Source organism: Sus scrofa, chromosome 2 (assembly GCF_054392235.1).
Source record: "Sus scrofa isolate SSC_HxYL_T2T_F1_AM1 chromosome 2, Sscrofa_HxYL_maternal_Yorkshire_Landrace_v2.0, whole genome shotgun sequence".
NCBI lineage: Eukaryota > Metazoa > Chordata > Mammalia > Artiodactyla > Suidae > Sus > Sus scrofa.
Window position 1 is genome coordinate 150569867 of NC_139384.1, and position 17963 is coordinate 150587829.

At 44.0% G+C, this 17963-nt stretch overlaps 1 protein-coding gene and 1 long non-coding RNA gene across 4 annotated transcripts in view; one reads left to right on the forward strand and one right to left on the reverse strand.

Annotated features, from left to right (window-relative positions):
* Nucleotides 1–17813, reverse strand: part of LOC102167109 (uncharacterized) — a 59686-nt gene extending 41873 nt beyond the window's left edge. The window contains exons 1-4 of one of the 2 annotated variants that reach the window (XR_014838845.1): nucleotides 17648–17813; nucleotides 16919–17097; nucleotides 5815–5942; nucleotides 382–548 (exon numbers count right to left, since the gene is read on the reverse strand). This is a non-coding gene — a long non-coding RNA (uncharacterized LOC102167109). Of the gene's footprint in view, nucleotides 1–381; nucleotides 549–1183; nucleotides 1277–5814; nucleotides 5943–16918; nucleotides 17098–17647 lie in introns of those variants that run through there. The other variant, XR_002341932.2, reaches the window with a different exon arrangement.
* WNT8A (Wnt family member 8A) lies at nucleotides 859–7807 on the forward strand. Of its 2 annotated transcripts, XM_085014713.1 has the most exons (7): nucleotides 859–1107; nucleotides 1202–1235; nucleotides 1417–1555; nucleotides 2340–2452; nucleotides 2968–3093; nucleotides 3790–3932; nucleotides 5559–7807. In XM_085014713.1, the coding sequence occupies exons 4-7, from the start codon at nucleotides 2392–2394 to the stop codon at nucleotides 6105–6107; spliced, it is 879 nt and encodes a 292-aa protein (XP_084870839.1). In that variant the 5' UTR covers nucleotides 859–1107; nucleotides 1202–1235; nucleotides 1417–1555; nucleotides 2340–2391; the 3' UTR covers nucleotides 6108–7807. The 2 variants fall into 2 exon arrangements, with proteins under 2 accessions (XP_084870839.1, XP_003480966.1); XM_003480918.5 differs by lacking the exon at nucleotides 2340–2452 and having other exon boundaries at nucleotides 1040–1107; nucleotides 5559–6226.
* Nucleotides 17814–17963: the final 150 nt, after the last annotated feature.

A 17963-nucleotide genomic window follows, 5' to 3' on the forward strand; every position in this document is an offset into this window, starting at 1 on the left:
TATCTGTACTTTCTTGTTCATCTCTTCAATCTGCTTTCCCCAGTCCTAGAAAAGTTTCGCCAACCCGAGGAAGATCTCCAACCCTTCCCTGTAGTCCCCAGTCTACCAAATGGTCCTTGGGTTCCTTCTAGGGGCCACAAGTTCCTTCATTCATTCATTTATTCACCATTGTTCATTCATTGAGGCATCTTCTTTGGCACTAATACAGAGTGAATCTAAAAGACAGAGTCCTGCTGAAGCAGCTAAGTCCCAGCAACAAAGTGGTGTCAGAAAGGCATCAGTCTTTTCAAATACAGCCCTGGGTGGCGGTGAGCAAACTAAAGCTCTAACAAATATAAAATGTAGACCTACTAGGAATGAAAGACATTTACCAGAACTTACTCAGGTAGAGTGTGGTGGAAGGGACTGTTGCAGGGGTGTCCTCTGAAGTGTTTCTGCTCCAGGGTCCCTCATGACTTTACAGAGACCAAGGAAGGAGGGAGGAGGGGTGCCCTTGCTTACTGGTATAGGAGAAGGCCCAGATAGAGTTCCTTTATAATCATGAACACCTTGGGAAGGAAGACAGGACAAGGAGGGAGGTGTTATTAACAGATGAGGACACTGCAGCTTGGAGGGGTGGGTGACCTGTCCTCAGAATGAGCAGTTAGGAAGGTTGCCTGCTCCAGGCGGCAAGATTCTGAGAAATAAGCCCTCGAACAGGAAGAGACAAAAGTCTGACTTATAGAGGACAGAGACCTCCTGGTTAAGAAAAGGCTGCAGGCCCTCTGGCAGCCTGGGAGGGAAGAAGGGCTGCAGGGCGGGGCAGGGCGGGGCTTTCCTTAGAGGCCTTGGGCTGAGTCCCTCCTCCCTGGTCCCCCATTGGGTCAGTAGCTCCTGCAGCCCTGCCAGTGAGGGACAAATGAGAAGAGCTGTTGATTTTTCCCCCCCTTGGCCACTCAGCCTTTCCCCACATAAATACTGAGGAAGACCCTGCCCTCTCCTCACTTCTCTGGACTTGGCCCTGGGCTAGAACTGATCCCCTGGGGGTGGGGATCAGGCCATGGGGGACCTGCTTATGCTCAGGGTAGCTGTGGGCATATGCTATGCCACTTTCAGTGCCTCTGCCTGGTAAGTCTTTTCCCCCACCCCTCACTCCTCACCAAGGAAGCTCCCATTATCTCATCCCCATTCACCAGTGCCTCACTTTTTCTCTTTTTGGTAGGTCAGTGAATAATTTCCTGATAACAGGTCCCAAGGTAGGATAGTCTCCTGCATCCGGGTTCCTAAGGGAACTCCTCTGGGGAAGGAAAAGAGGGGAGGGGAGACAGGGCCATAAGTTACCCACTCAGAGGAACCCATTGAGTCCTGCCTGCACCCTCTACCCCAAACACCCTGCCCTGAGTCAGGGCTGAAGCTTATACCCTTTCCCTTTGCCAGGCCTATCTGACCTACACTGCCAGTGTGGCCCTAGGTGCCCAGAGTGGCATCGAGGAGTGTAAATTCCAGTTTGCTTGGGAACGCTGGAACTGTCCTGAAAATGCTCTCCAGCTCTCCACCCACAACAGGCTGAGAAGTGGTAAGTTTGTGCACCTGTACAAGAGGATGTATGTCCACGGAGGTGGGCTTGCGGTATGTGTGTGTGTGTAACATATATGTGTACAGTGAAATGAAGAAGCTCTCAGTGATCTACCACTTCCTTGTTGTGTGACTTTTAACTGAGTTACTTCCCCTCTCTCCACTTCAGTGTTGTCATTGGAGCCAATAAGGTCAGCTGTTTAGCTCCCCGGGAGTATTGTAAGGTTGAATGAGGTGAATACAAAGGTATCTCTATACAAATGTAATTACTCTGTTTTTTAAATACAAGCCTGTATTTGTGTATGTACACACTTGCACTGATTTGCATGAAATAAAAATGGGGGAAAATGTAGCCCTTGAGGAAGTTTCAGCTGGCATAAAATCCCAACAATAGAGAAACTGAGAGTTTACCTTGAGCTAGCCTCAGATGGAAAGAGAGAGTGTGTGTGTGTGCGCGCGCGCATTTGTGTGCGTGTGCATCTGTACACCTGCGCATCTGCTTGTCGTTTTGTATAGCTATTTGCACGAAAATCATTTATGTAGAAACTGCTAATAAAGAGTTGCCTAAGAAGAGCTGGGGGAAGGGAAAAAAGATGGGGACAAAAAGAAGTGTCTTCCTGTGGCTTATACAAATAGGATGGACAGTGTGTGGAAATGAAATGGGACAATGTTTGTAAAGAGGTGGTGAGTTTCGAGCTGAGTAAATGGTGGGGACGATCATCACGGTTATTACATGGCTCCAGCTCCATGTCCGGAAGAAAAAACATCCCTCTCTCTTTCCTAAGCAAGTCTCGTGGCCCTGAGTCCTCACTGCCTGAGTGCCAGATATAGTGGCTAATGGACAGAGGCCTAGGCTGGATACCAGGGGGACAGGGTCCTGGTCCCAGCACCGTAACTGGTAAGGAGAGTGGCCTTGGTCTCATCACTTTACCTCTGGGTTTTCTTTCCCCGTCTGTAGCATGGGGTGTTCACTCCTACCTGGATGAAGTACGAATGCTGCAAAGGCATGCACTGTTCTCTCAAGTAGAAGAGCATCCTCTTTTTTTTTTTTTTTTTTTTTTTTTGTCTTTTGTCTCTTTAGGGCCGAACCTGCAGCATATGGAGGTTGCCAGGCTAGGAGTCTTATCAGAGCTGCAGCTGTGACCTATACCATAGCTCACGGCAACACCGGATCCTTAACCCACTAAGCGAGGCCAGGGGTTGAACCTGCAACCTCATGGTTCCTAGTCGGATTCGTTTCTGCTGCACCACGATGGGAACTCCTTTTTTTTTTTTTTTTTTTTTTTAAAGAGCACCCTCTTAATAAACCCGAAGAGAGAGGGGGACTGGGAAGAGAAATGAAATGGCATGGCTTTTCCAAAGCCTCTGCTTTAGGTCATCTGGGTTCTAGTTTCCGGTCCTCTCTTTCCAAAGCCACCAGGGAGACTTCTTTCATTCATGCTATCAGCTCTGCTGGAGTCATGTACACCATCACCAAGAACTGTAGCATGGGCGACTTTGAAAACTGTGGCTGTGATGAGTCAAAAAATGGAAAAACAGGTAATTTATGCTCCCTGACGGGGGTGGGGAGAGGTGAGGGGTACAGGCTAAAATCTTCCAGGGGAAAGGCTGGGGGACAGAGCTTCCTCAAAGCCCTAGACTCCAGCAGCTACTTCATTGGTGGGTGCTCCTAGGTCTAGACCCTCATAAGAGTTGAGCTGAGTCCATTATTTCAGGATCAGCACGTAGCGCCAAGCTCTAACACCAACAAAGTAGCTAGGAAGGAAGAGGCCAAAGAGTTTAAAGCTAGGCTTCATATTTTAGACTTAGAATGACTTATCCATAATCTAGAGCTCCTCAATTATTTGTGTAAACCTAAGAGAATTACTCAGATTTGTCAACTAATGAGGGAAGATGTGTCTCTAATAAGGCTATTGTAGGATAATGGGGCAGAATTCTAGAATGTCTGAGCTGCAATGAACCTTTGAAATCATCTAGGCCAGCCCAAGTGTACCTACTTTTACTTGAATTGCCTGGAGCTGGGGAGAGCCTGAAGGAGGGGCAGTTGGCTTTGAGAACAGCACTTCCCCCTGCCCACTCCGAACACCTCCATTTCCCTGTTTCACCTTTAACTATAGCTCTACTTGCTTCTAGGACTCTTGGGAGTGGTTTGACTATGTCAGCTAAAATGACCATGACTTCTCCGGGGGCTGAGCAGGAAGCTATATGCAGAACTTATACTTTCCTTATGTGTAGGAGGCCATGGCTGGATCTGGGGAGGCTGCAGTGACAATGTAGAATTTGGGGAAAGAATCTCCAAACTCTTTGTGGACAGCCTGGAGAAGGGGAAGGATGCCAGAGCTCTGATGAATCTTCACAACAACAGGGCAGGCAGGCTGGTATGTATGAGCATTGACAAGTGAGCCATCAGGTTCAGTGTTTACAACAGTCTCACGTCAGTACAGACCTTTACAGCTTACCAAGAGCTGCCTCATACGTGTTTTCTTCTCACACCACCCAGCAGGACTGGGATAGCTACTACCCCTATTCTCTGGATGACAAAGCCAGTTAAGGCAGAGCCAAGTGGCAATATAACTTATAAGCATTAGAACCAGGCAATGAATGTAAATCTTCTAGTCTAGTCCTTTTATCACTAAATCGTATGTGCTAGCTCCTTTTGCATGCAGGTTTCTGAGAACACAGAACAATACAGAACCAAGGTCTTGATTCCAAGACAATTTTTTTTTTCTTTTTTCGGTTTTTAGGGCCACATTTGTAGCATATGGAAGTTCCCAGGCTAGAGGCTGGCCACAGCCATAGCCACAGCCACAGCAATGTCAGATCTGAGCCTCTGCAACCTACGCTGCAGCTTGCAGCAACGCCAGACCCATGACCCACTGAGAGAGGTCAGGGATTGAACCCATATTCTCATGGGTACTAGCTGGTACTTAACCTGCTGAGCCACAATGGGAACTCCAATGACTTAAAATTTTAAGTTAAAATTTCAACTGCATGTTCTAGGAAATAACATGGGTTTATTATCCAAACTTAGAGGGGTTGGGAGTGACCTAGGTTTCTCTGGAAGGTCTATTCTCCCTAAGACTTGGTGGGCTAGCAGTCCTTGGAGTGTTCTGAACACAAATCTGGAAACTAATTATATTTAGAGATAAGAGCATAGAAATTTCCCATTTGAATCTATACCTAGATGTCTTGTTGCCCAGGGCAAAGGAAAAAGGTTTTCAAGGCAATTACACCCACAGGTAATTGCCTTTGGGGCAGGGGTTCAGACTCCAGAGCTTCCTTCCCTCTGGGAGAGGGCCCGAAAGACAAATCCAAACACCCACAAATACTCTAGCCCCCAGCTGCGAGACAGTAACTGTGTCAATGATTATATTTTTTCCTTTTTAATTTACAAACTACTTCCTTGATCATTCTTATTCTAATTGGGCAGAAAGAGAAACAAGCTCACAAGTGCAGTTGGGTCTTGAGTCTAGGTTTCCTGATTCCAGTAACCCTTTTTTTTTTTCCTTCTAGGGCCACACCTGTGGCACATGGAAATTCCCAGGCTAGGGGTCGAATTGGAGCTGCAATTGCCAGCCTACACCACAGCCACAGCAACAGGGGATCCAAGCTTTGTCTGTGACCTCATGGCAACACCAGATCCTTAACCCACTGAGCAAGGCCAGGGATCGAACCTGCATCCTCATGGATACTAGTCGGGTTTAACTGCTGGGCCACGAAGGTTACTCTTTCAGTAACCTTCTTAACACTTGCCTAGCTTTCCATAAGAATCACCCAAGGGAGCTTTAAAATCATTTAACACCAAGGCTTTTAAACCCTTGAAATTCCTAATTGAGAAGCTGGGAGGTAGGGCCCAGGAATAAATATTTTTTCACAGACCGCTCCTGTAATTCTGATGTACTCTAAAGTTAAGAAGCACACCTCTAAAATATTCCATGAATTGCTAGCCTTTGGTCTTCCCTACCCTGAGCCATTTTCCTTTTGTCCTTTCTTTCTCTCTGAAGGCAGTGAGAGCCACCATGAAAAGGACCTGCAAATGTCATGGCATCTCTGGGAGCTGTAGCATCCAGACATGCTGGCTGCAGCTAGCTAACTTCCGGGAGATGGGCAACTACCTTAAGGCCAAGTATGACCAGGCACTAAAAATTGAGATGGATAAGCGGCGGCTAAGGGCTGGGAACAGTGCCGAGGGCCACTGGGTACCTGCTGAGGCCTTCCTTCCTAGTGCAGAAGCCGAGTTGATCTTTTTAGAGGAATCACCTGATTACTGTATCCACAATTCCAGCCTGGGTGTCTATGGCACAGAGGGTCGGGAGTGTCTGCAGAACAGCCACAACACATCCAGGTGGGAGCAACGTAGCTGCGGGCGCTTGTGCACCGAATGTGGCCTGCAGGTGGAAAAAAGGAGAACTGAGACTATCAGCAGCTGTAACTGCAAATTCCAGTGGTGCTGTACAGTCAAGTGTGACCAGTGTAGGCATGTGGTGAACAAGTACTATTGCACACGCACCCCAGGCAATGCTTGGTCTCAGGGCCAAGGCAGCATGCCATAGCACCCCGTAGCAACTTACTTGCTCAGTTGCATGACAATGGAGGGGAATACAGCTTCTTTCTTGGAGAAAAAGAGAAGAAAACAATTGGAAAGTCACAGGGTTGATTTGTAGTCTTCTTGATATCTGCTGTGCACTGGGAAATGGAGGCCCAAGATTATACAGCATATTCTTGACAGAGCTGTAATAAGAATCTGGGTCTCCTAACTTGAGTAGACCCTATTTCATCTTTCCTGCAAATTAGTTCCTAGTCTTTGTGCATGTAGTTTTACAGCTTGCTAAAGGGGGAGTTTGGTTTGGGGTCCATATCCAAAAGGACCTTCAAAGTTTCAGACCATGTCCAATCCAGCTGTATGGCTGAGAATCAGAGGGAATGGAAGCAAAAAAAAAAAAAAAAGAAAAGAAAAGAAAGAGAGAAGGAAAGAGTTCTGTTTAGACTCCTAAAGGAGCAACTTTGCTAACTCCAGAAAGATAAGTGGGGCAGAGACTACATACCGGCCTAGAGGGAGGTATTTAAGATGGAGTTTCCCCTTCAGATGCACTTTTAAAATACTCTCCCCACCAACCCTGGGGAAACCAGGACCCAGCATATCCTGAGGACTTTTCCAGTTCAGAAACCATCTCTGGAGTCAGGGAAAAGGGATGGTCACTGCTAAGTGGACAGGTGACGACAGCTTATCCAGTCAGGGCCCCCAAGAGGGATTTTCCCATAGAGAGCTATAAAAGGACTCTTGTTTTGTTATTTTTCCCTGAGTGGGAACTCAACTTCATTTTGCCATAAATGCTTCTAGAAGAGATATTCAACTGAGACCTTTTCTCTCTTTGGAAACGTCAGAATCAGAAAGGGAATGAGAAACCCTGCTTTCATATCCCAGTGATGCACAAGGCTAAAGGAGAAACCAGAACTATCCAACCCCCTTGAGAGCAATGTTTGACAGGTGATAAAATTGAGACCAAGAACTGGCCTATAGGAAAACAATCTAGACTTATGGATTTAGAAGATATTTTAATGCAACCTAAGCAACTTGAGGAATAAGAAAGCCCTTTGAACTTGAATTATATTCAAAGTGTGTTTGCTCTCCTAACTTGGGCTTCCCAGGGTATCTACACATCAAGAAACTGAGCCCCAGGGCAAGATACTAGGAAAGTTGTGGATTCTACCTTCCTCATTTGCACTTCTACATACTCTACTGCTAATCTTTGAGGGAGGAGGAGTTTCCCATAAAGAGAGCCCTGGGGCTTAGCCACTGGTCTCCTAAATCTGAGCATCTCAGCCTTAGGAGTCTCCCCTCTCTGCAAAGGTCAAGCACCCTGCTGGGAGGAGATATTTCAAATATGTTGAATAAACAAGTAAAATGACTGATCACCAAGAGTGGGGAAACACACTTAGCTTAATGTTTTAAATTAAAAAACAATTTAACTGTTTAACATCAGGACAAACTAGTTAAATCATGGCTGCACAATGGAATATTAGCCATTAAAATAATATTCTGGAGAAATATTTAGTAACATGAAAAATGTGTGTGATATTATTAAGTAAGTTAATTACAGAACAGCATGTTCAGGATGAACTCAATTTTGTTTCAAAAATATGAAAATATTAGCTATCATGTCATACCAAAATAGAGTGATTGGCTTTCCTTTTTGTGTTTTTCTGTTCTTTTATATTTGCCTACAATAAACAAATATTTTTGACATCAAAAGAATTAATGGTAAGTTATTTTTTTAATGCCAATAGGGAATAACCAATCCATTTTCATGTTTGAGTGAAAAGGAAGGTGAAATGTTCATTAAGGAAGTTGGCATCTTAGGAGAAACCATAAGCAGGTGCCTTCAAAGTCCACCCTGGTCTCTATTACTTCTGGTACATTTAAAACTACCATAGATGCTAGACACTAGAGACAAGGAGAAATCCATTAAAATGCAGCCTATGTCAAGGAAATGGAAGATTTCCTCTACCTCCCTCCTGCTAAGGAAAGTAAAAAAAAAACACATGATAGCTAGCAATAGAGGGAAACGTGTGCACGTGTGTGTGTGTGTGTGTGTGTGTGTGTGTGTGTGTGTGAGAGAGAGAGAGAGAGAGAGGGTGTGGTAGTGGGAGGGGGAATGGAAGAGATACCATCTAAGCAAAGACTGTTATGAAGTAATAGACAACCAAAAGAAAAGATTATTTCCCTGGGACTCAGAGGAAAAAACAACAACAACATAAAATTATCTGTCTTTGAGGTTAAATCCTCAATAAACATAGATGCCAAAGGACGCATCATGACACTGCTAAGAAACTGAACAAACTAGACTTTATTCCTAACTGGATCTCCATCCAAAGACCTCATCGTGTATCTGACGCCTTGTCATTTTCCCCAGGACCTTGCTGACTTTCCCAAATAATCTTATGGGGGATTTTCAGAAACTAAACCATTCTTGCTGCCCTATACAAACTGTCATTCATGGAGAAAATCCCTTGTGGGTTTATGTCTGAGGTTTTCACTAATGAAACCAAGAACAATTGGGAATTCCATGAAAAGTTTGTCCACTCCCCCAGAAAGCTCATAGTCCCACTCCTTCCAAGCCTCTTCCAGCCTCATTCATCTTAGCCTCATGGCAATCAATCACATCAACCAATCTTCCCACATGGACCCTGGGCCAAAAACTAAAGGAATTTGGATTTCTCTGCATCCATCACCTTCCTGTCAGGGATTCATTCCAAAGCATTACAGCGGCATTCAGATTCATTAGTTACAACCCTACACTCCTTCCCTTTTGGCTCATCCCTAACAAGCTGGCTCTCATTAAGGTGACAGAACACTAAATCCCCATGTTCATTAGGTTCAGGGCCCAAGACAGGCAGATTGGCAGCCACAATTTGAAAATTGGTCTTGAAAACCCACTGAAAAAGGAACTAATTCAGTAAGGGAAACCTGTCCATGAGCCTATTCACATATTTCAGTAAATCTAGGCACTGTTTCACATTGCCTGGAGAAGAGAAGCCTGTATTTTCTCAGTCTAGATCTAAAAGGAATATGCTTATGCTTGCCCAGGCCCCAGCAAAGCTTTTTCTCCTCCTCTTCCCCCTCCTCCACCTCCTCTTCTTCCATTTGATATCTGCCATGGGTAGAATCAGGGACTCCTAAGAAAACCCTAAGAACTTTTTCTGGAATCTCGCATGGTCCCCTGCCTCTCTCCTCAGGACTTGCTGGTGGGTGATCATAAGGGTGGAAAGGAAGTAACTGAGACCTACTAAGCATCAGATGCTCCTTCAATCCTCAGAACAATCCAGTTAAAGGGTCGCAATTATCCCGCTGCTACCACTGAGGAAACTGTGGCTCAGAGAAGTTAAGTGCTCAACCTGAAATTAAACAGGAGGTGGTGAATTTGAATTCAGACCCGCTACCTGTTAATCTGCACTCCTCTTTACACCACTTCCACTCTGGGACCCCAGGGATCTCTGGAGACATTCTTAACCGTCAGGACAACTTTGTAGAAAGACTCCATTTATATGCAGTGAAAGGTGTCCTTTCCTCCCTCTTCTACAAGTAGGAGCCCTTCTCCAGAAAGAAGAAACCTAACTTTTGACTTGCAAAGGCCTTCCTTAGAATGATAAAGCAGATAGCCTGGCTCCTGCTGACTTGGGAAGGCAGAATCCTGGTTCTCCAGGGGGTACTCAATGAAATAAACTAACTATTGTGGTCTATATTAGAGGTCAAAGTTTCAAAGGAATGTCAAAAGTGGGTCATTAATTTTAAAGGTTAGAGGAAGAAAATGTAGGATCCAAAAAAGGACAAATTTCTAGCCCCAAATCACAAACTACTCATATCATTGCTCACAAAAGACAGTGACCAAGGGCCTAGATGAAGCTGCTTGAGTTCAGGAAAATGAAATGAAAACAAAGACCAGAACAAAGACTTCTAGAAGAAGCTGAAGATCTTTGGGTAGGCCTGGTGCTCTAAACCACCGAATTCTGTGGCATTCTCTACCACGGGAGGAAAGCTAGGTTTAAAGGAGGAAAGCGCCACCCTCCCCTCACCCCCAGTATCACCAAGTGAGACAGCTGTACATTAGACTCCAGGGCCCTGAACATCCATGGCTGGTGATGCACACCTGTCAGGCTGCCCTTTTTATCAGGAAATGGATGTATGATGATCAATGAAAGCGCTGAGAAAATTAGGCCAAGGCTCCGGGAAGCCTCACTTGGTCAGTGGAGGAGGAGGGAGGTTGTGAGCAAGGGAAGCGGAATCTGGGTAGGGATGGGTGGGATGTAGGTGGGTAAGGGAAAGGAGGTGCACAATCCTCAGAGTCTCAGGTACCTGCATTACACTTATGATGGGACTGGGATCTTGAGACAGTCCTTTGCCATTTTTTCAATCTATAAGCTTCTTGCAGTTTATAAGAGGTCACTTGATTCAGCAACTTCCTTCTTAGCAGGAGAAGTCCTAATCCAAGGCCTAAGCACATTATACACTCTGTGTTGAAAGACCACCAGGGAAATTATCACAGCCTTATTAATTAACTAATAAAAGAAAATTTTTTTTTAAATTTACAATTGATGACAAAAGAAAGAAAGAAGGACCACCAGGGACGGAGAAGCTAGTATTTCCTTATGTGAGATAAAGTGTCTGTTAGGACATTTGCTGCATGACTGACCTGAATCACCACTGTTATATTTTAAGTCTACCAAATCTTCTAGAACCTTTCATGATGGATTCAGGCCTTCAAACACTCTTTTTCTCCAACCTGAATAACCTAATTACTCCAGTTTTTCACTAGTTCTCTCTCACAGTCTTTTTCCTAGACTGTCTTCAAAAGCACCAGCTTTTGGAGTTCCCGTCGTGGCACAGTGGTTAACGAATCCGACTAGGAACCATGAGGTTGCGGGATCGGTCCCTGCCCTTGCTCAGTGGGTTAACGATCCGGTGTTGCCCTGAGCTGTGGTGTAGGTTGCAGACGCGGCTTGGATCCCAAGTTGCTGTGGCTCTGGTGTAGGCCGGTGGCTACAGCTCCAATTCAACCCCTAGCCTGGGAATCTCCATATGCCGCGGGATCGGCCCAGGAAATAGCAACAACAACAACAACAACAAAAAAGACAAAAGACCAAAAAAAAAAAAAAAAAGCACCAGCTTTGGATTTCTGTGAGGAGTTAGGTGGGGTGTAAGACTGACATACTTCTAAAGCTTCAACTGCCATCACCTCTTTGCCCTCAAGTGTCGGAAGAATCTACCCATTCTTGGCTATCACAGAGCTTTGACTGCCTCATCAGGCCCCACTTGCAATTCTTCATGGCCCAAGTTCATTTCTCATTCCTTCATTGCAACCAAGCAAATCTATTTGCTTCCCAGCTGCATCAGCTGGAACCTCAATCATTAAGGTCCTCCTGTGCTAAGGGCTTGCACTGGTTTAGGGGCAAGGACATGCAAGTGATAATCAGGACACATTTCCTGCTCTGCTTCAGCTACTTTATTTATTTTCTTTCTAGGGCCACACCTGTTGCATATAGAAGTTCTCAGGCTAAGGAACTATAGCTGCCAGCCTACGCCACAGCCACAGCAATGAGGGATCTGAGCTCTACTGAGACCTACACCACAGCTCAGAGCAACACCGGATCCTTGGATCCTTAACCCATTGATCGAGGCCAGGAATCCAGCCTGCATCCTCATGGACATTAGTTGGGTTCTTAATCTGCTGAGCCACATGGGAACTCCTGCTTCAGCTACTTTAAAATTCCAGTTTTGTTTCTATGCTGAGGACTCCCAAATCCCCTGTGCAAGCTCTAAGTAGCACAGGTCTAGTATTTCATGGGAATTTTTTACTTGGGTGACAGAATTGGTTTTCTCTTATGATTCCTCTGCTTCCATCAGTAATCTAATGAAATTTTTTTTCTTTTTTTTTTTTTTTTTTTGGTTTTTAGGGCAACATCTGTGGCAAGTGGATGTTCCCAGGCCATGGGTTTTGAATTGGAGCTGCAGCTGGTGGCCTATACCACAGTCACAGCCACAGCCACACAGGATCCAAGCGGTGTCTGTGACCTACAGCCACAGCTCACCACAATGCCAGATCCTTAACCCACTAAGCAAGGCCAGGGATCCAACCCACATCCTCATGGATACTAGTTGAGTTCCACCCACTGAGCCACAACAGAAACTCCTAATGAAACCTTGAGTGACTGAGGCTTACTCCTGAGTTATCTCTGACTTCTCTCAATATTCAACTTTTCATGTTGTACCTGAATTTTGCAGTGACTCATTAACTAATATTTTGTCCCTTAACTCTCCACCTAACACAATGCTACCATTTTTATCTTACTAATACACAACAATTTGTCACTACCTGATTTAAAAAAAAAAAAAAAAAGCCTGCCTTGTCCTAGAGAATAAAATTCCAATTCTTTGGCCTGACATTCTGAGTCTCCTAAACTTGACACTATCTTACTGTAAACACTAAAAAAGGTTTTCTATGAATATAATCTCAAAAATTCAAATAAATTTAGAAGTAAATTAACATAAAGTGAATAATACCTTCACTCCTTCTTCGCCCAGCTCACTGCCCTTCCCAGAGATAACTGTCTTGCTTTTCCAATTTTATCCCTTTCTTCCTTAGTTCCAGCCAGACGAGGTTATGACAGTTCCCTGCATACACCATTCTCATGGAACTTCTATATGTCAGGTGAGACCATTTCCCTGCTAAAATGCTTTTAACTCCCCAACTTCGAATGCTCCCTTCTTAAGTTCTGTCTGCTCTTTGAAACTGCTTGCCTTTTATTTGATAGAATCTAGATTTCACCACCTATGACATCTAGGCATTATGTATTTTCTATGCCTCAACGATAGCGCTGACAATCTCTTTAGAGGTAGTACCCCTCTTGGTGCTTCTGCAAGCCTGTGACAACACTCTACATTTGGTGGGTGATTCGTGCTCTCCAGACAATCACCAGTCTTACCCAAGGTGGTGTAGTGTACAAGTCACAGAATTTCAGAGATGGATGAGACCTTAGAATTCATCCTCCTCTCACTTTGCAGAAGAGGAAATAAATTTGCCCAAGGTCATTTGCCTAGTTAAAGGTCAAGTCGAGGATAGACCTGAGGTACCCAGGTCTCTAATTCCACATTTGAGCAACTGCTAGGTCCTCTACTTTTGAGGGTATGGAGAGTGGTCCAAACTACTCACAGGACCAATCAACTGAGCAGTAACTCAGACAGATAACTGATGGGGGGCAGGCTTGGATATATGATAGTAAATTTTGTTTTTAACTTAAAGAGAAGAAAGGCAAACATTTGAGTTTCACATATACATCATTGTCACGTAAGCCCAAGGCAAAGGAAAAGGTCAGCCCATTCTCCCCCATACACTACCCAGCCTGGCATATACCCCTTCTTCTCTTTCTGGGTATCTGCCTTAATTTGGCTTCACCTGAATATGAATGTTGAAAGGCACAGAATCAGAGTTATCTTGAATGTTAATATCTCTAGAAACCCAGTGCTCTTTCTATTGCTTTGTGGTTTATGCCTTTCACTCCAAAAAGCATCCTGTTTGATCATAACTATATACTCCTACTATTTATAACCTACTTCAGAGTTCCCGTTGCGGCTCAGTGGTTAACGAATCCAACTAGGAACCATGAGGGTGCAGTTGATTCCTGGCCTCGCTCAGTGGGTTAAGGATTTGGCATTGCCATGATCTCTAGTATAGGTCACAGACGTGGCTCGGATCCTGCGTTGCTATGGCTGTGTCGTAGGCTGGTGGCTACAGCTCCAATTAGACCCCTAGCTTGGAAACCTCCATATGCCACAGGAGCGGCCCTAGAAAAAAGACAAAAAATAATAAAATAAAGTAAAAATATAACCCACTTCGTCCATTTAATAATTTTCTTTTTCGTCTTTTGTTTTTTCAGGGCCGCACCTGTGGCATATGAAGGGTCAGGCTAGGGGTCCAATTGGAGCTACAGCTGCCAGGCTACACCACAGCCACAGCAACACTAGATCTGAGCCGTGTCTGCAACCTATGCCGAAGCTCACGGCAACACCAGATCCTTAACCCACTGAGCAAGGCCAGGGATGGAACCTGTGTCCTCATAGATACTAGTCAGATTTGTTTCCGCTGAACCACAACAGGAACTCCAGTAAATATTTCTTGATCACCTATTCTGTTATAGGCAGAGCACTAATCTGAAGGATGCAGAAGTTCACGACATTGAAAAGGTCTCTGCCCTCATAGAACTAGCATTTTCATGGAGGATATATACAATGAACAAGTTAAAAAAATTATCATAAATTGAGTTGTCATGATGGAAATAATAGGGTTCTTATACCAAGGTGGCAACATCTTAAGAAAAAGTGATCAGAAAAGGCTCTCTGTGAAACTGACATTTAAACTTTTACCCGAAGGAATCAGTTATAAGGCTTTAAGAAAGCTTATTCCAGAGAGAAGCATTAACAAGCAATAAGGCCCAAAGCAGAAAACACTTGGAAAATTCCAGGAACTGATAAAAGTTTGATAGAGCTGGAGAATGCTTTGCATGTGGTAGCATGAGATGAACTTAAAGAAGTAAGCAGGGCCAGATCATCCAAGAACTAGTGGGTCACAGTAAAATCTGAATTTCGTTCCTGAGCAATGGAAAGCTATTAAAGGATTTTAAGCTAGGAAGTGTTAGGATACTATTTACCTTATAACAAAAATCATACTGGGAGTTCCCACCATGGCGCAGCGGAAAGGAATCCGACTAGGAACCATGAGGTTGCAGGTTCAATCCCTAGCCATGCTCAGTGGGTTATGGATCTGGCATTGCCACAAGCTGTGGTGTAGGTTGCAGATGTGGCTCAGATCCTGCATTGCTGTGGCTGTGGTGTAGGCCGGCAGCTACAGCTCCAATTCACCCTCAGCCTGGGAACCTCCATATGCCATGGGTGCAGCCCTAAAAAGCAAAAAAAAAAAAGAAGAAGAAAACTCATGCTTGCTGCTATATGGAAAATGGACTAGAGAGAGTAGAGTATGGAAGCCTGAAGACAAGGAGGCACCTGTATTAAGGCAGGCAAGAGCTAAGAGTAACTTGCTAAGGTAGGGATAAAGTAAACAGAGGAAAGAAGGAAGATAAGCAGTATGTATAAAAGAGATAGAACCAGCACAATTTACCAGTAGATTGGATGTGATGGGTGAGAGCAAGGGAAGGATCTAGGATAACTTCCAGCTTTCTTATTTTAATAACTGAGTGGCAGGTGGTTCTGTTTATGGACACAGGCAAAATGAGAGGACCAGGTTAGGGGTAATGGGAAGATGAGGATCAAGAGTTTCATTTCAAGGGAGTTCCCATCTTGGCACAGTAGAAACGAATCTGACTAGGAGCCATGAGGTTTCAGGTTCCATCCCTGGCCTTGCTCAGTGGGTTAAGGATCTGGCGTTGCCGTGAGCTGTGGTGTAGGATCCCTTGTTGCTGTGGCTGTGACGTAGGCCAGCAGCTGTAGCTCTAATTGGACCCCTAGCCTTGGAAACTCCATATGTCGTGGTTGCAGCCCTAAAAACGGCAAAAGACAAAAAAAAAGGAGTTTCATCTCAAGCAAATTAACTGAAATTTTTCTGAGACATTCAAGTGGAAATATCAAGCAGGCAACTGGGTATTAAGTCTGGTAAAGATGGCTAAATAAATTAGAGGAGAAATTTTTCATAGAGATGCAAATTTAGGAGTCACCAATACAGAGACAGTTTCTGAAGCCATGGAGATTTCTTAAGCAGGGTAGGAAGTGAAGGGAAGAGGGCACGGGTCCAAGGCCAAAGAAACACTATGCCTCTCCCATTGATGTCCACAAGTGCCCAATGGAAGAAGCTGAGCAACTGAACCTCTTTTTTATCCTAGGAATAGATAGGTACAGACTCTGGCAGATAGGGAAATAGATGAGCTAATCTTTGTAGGGGCAGGGAGGCTCCATCCATCTCTTCATTCGGTAAATGCCTTCTATGGGTCATGGATTGTGCTTGGTGCCTATCTGGGATGTAACGATGAAAGGATTCGGTTCCACCCAATTAAGAGATGAAGACAGAAAGCTCACCTGTGCCCATAACAATGTGGTGTGATAAATATTCTAATAAAAGTGTGCTGGAGGGGCAGTAGGAACATAGGGATGAAAGCAACCCATGTCTGACCCAGAACGGAAGAAAGCACATTTAAGCTGTGAGAGGAGTTGAACATTACAAGGCCCTAAAGCCAGAATGGCTGTCCTGCATCCTGTTTGTTTGTTTGTTTCTGTTTTGCTTTAAAACAAATCTCATGCTCCATAGAATAAAGGCAAAATCATGACAGGCTGATGGGGATAAAAAGGGAGGTTTTAGTTCTCTGTCGTTTAACCATAGAGAAAAGCCCTTTCCAATGAGCCTTAATCAGGTGTGGGGTGGGGGTAGGAGTTTGAGGAAAAAGTGGAAGAAGAGAGTAGTTTATGGCTGTTCACAAAAAAAAGCAATAAAATACTTTGCCCTGAGTTGCATAAGGGTCATAATCAGTATGATAAACTATCATTTAACATGAGGAGGAAATTGAAGTTTCATTTCCTTGCTTTTGTGGCACCCCTTGAATTGGGTTGATGACACCATTCAGTCAGTCAGCATGAGGCCTGCCTTACCAATTTTGTTTTGCAAAACAAAGCCAGTCACGGTCAAACTCAGTTGGTCAATTCCATAGATTAACATGGGAGACCCCAGGAAAGCAAGACAGCTGGGTTAGCTCTGGCTGGGAAACGACGGGTTAATCCTAGGCCAGCTTAGCAGGGAGCTTCATAAGATCTTTCAGGCTCCTGGCATTCCCACTCCTCACCCCTCCAAGAGTTTCTCACACTCACCAGGGTCCTGGGGTTGACTCTAATCTTGAGTTTGAAAGACAGGGCTGAGCTGAAGGTGTAGATACATTTCCCTACTGTGTCATATGTGGATTGTCATCTTCTCATTCTGCTTTCTTTGGACTCAGACTGGGCAGTATGGAGTGACAGAAAAAAATCTGGCTGGAATCTGTAGAAACAAACTGGGAAGAATGAAATTTTCTTTAAAAATTGACAATAATATAAAATTTCTCTCAAATTGTGGGTTCTAATAGGTGTATCTACACAATTTACAACCTAAAAAAGAAACAGCAAGGATGAAAATATTGTTAAAGTTCTACTGAATGGCGAGACATTTTTATTGTCTCTGTGGCTAGACATAGAAAATAGAGGTCCATTTTTATTGTCTCTATGGACATTAGAAAATAATTGTTGGATTTCTCTTAGAAAAAGGTATGAAGCCCATTCTGATTTCACTCCATGTCCAGAAGTTGCTGAAAAATTGAGGCTGGTTTAGAATAAATCACAATATAGAGCTTTTCAAAGTTCCCATTTACCTGAAATAATTACATTTTTCTCTCTTTCTGAATTCTGATGTTTCTGGTGAAAAAACAATTCTGCCAGTAACACATAAGGACTATAAAAAAGCCAAGAAAATCTGCACATGCAAAGAAGTGGCCTGAATAATGGGGTTTGTGTTCCAAAAGGAGATTAAAGTAATGTTTAATTTTAGTTCCCTGAAGGTTGTCTTACATTTTTCCGACAGGATTTATTCCTGCAATCTTCTTCAACAATCAACATAATTTAATTTTGAGGTAATCAAGAGAGGCAATTTAGTGTTGTGGGAAAAGTGCTGCTGATTTTGCCACAATTTTACTGTAATGCCATGCAAATCACTTTCTCAGCTTCAAAATCCTTACTATAAAAAAGAAGGAAATTTGATTAGATTGCATTAGATATTCACAAAATTTTTGTTCAAATTCTAAAATTCTATTCTAAGCCTCTAAGTTTCTCTATGCTGACATTTCTGGCCTTCATGAGATGTCTATGCCAACTGTCATACAGAATA

Coding starts and splice junctions, on each gene's coding strand:
- WNT8A (XM_003480918.5), top strand. CDS start 1,040: ATGGGGGACCTGCTTATGCTCAGGGTAGCTGTGGGCATATGCTATGCC. Junction 1,108..1,201: donor ACTTTCAGTGCCTCTGCCTG/GTAAGTCTTTTC, acceptor TCTTTTTGGTAG/GTCAGTGAATAATTTCCTGA. Junction 1,556..2,967: donor CCACAACAGGCTGAGAAGTG/GTAAGTTTGTGC, acceptor CTCTTTCCAAAG/CCACCAGGGAGACTTCTTTC.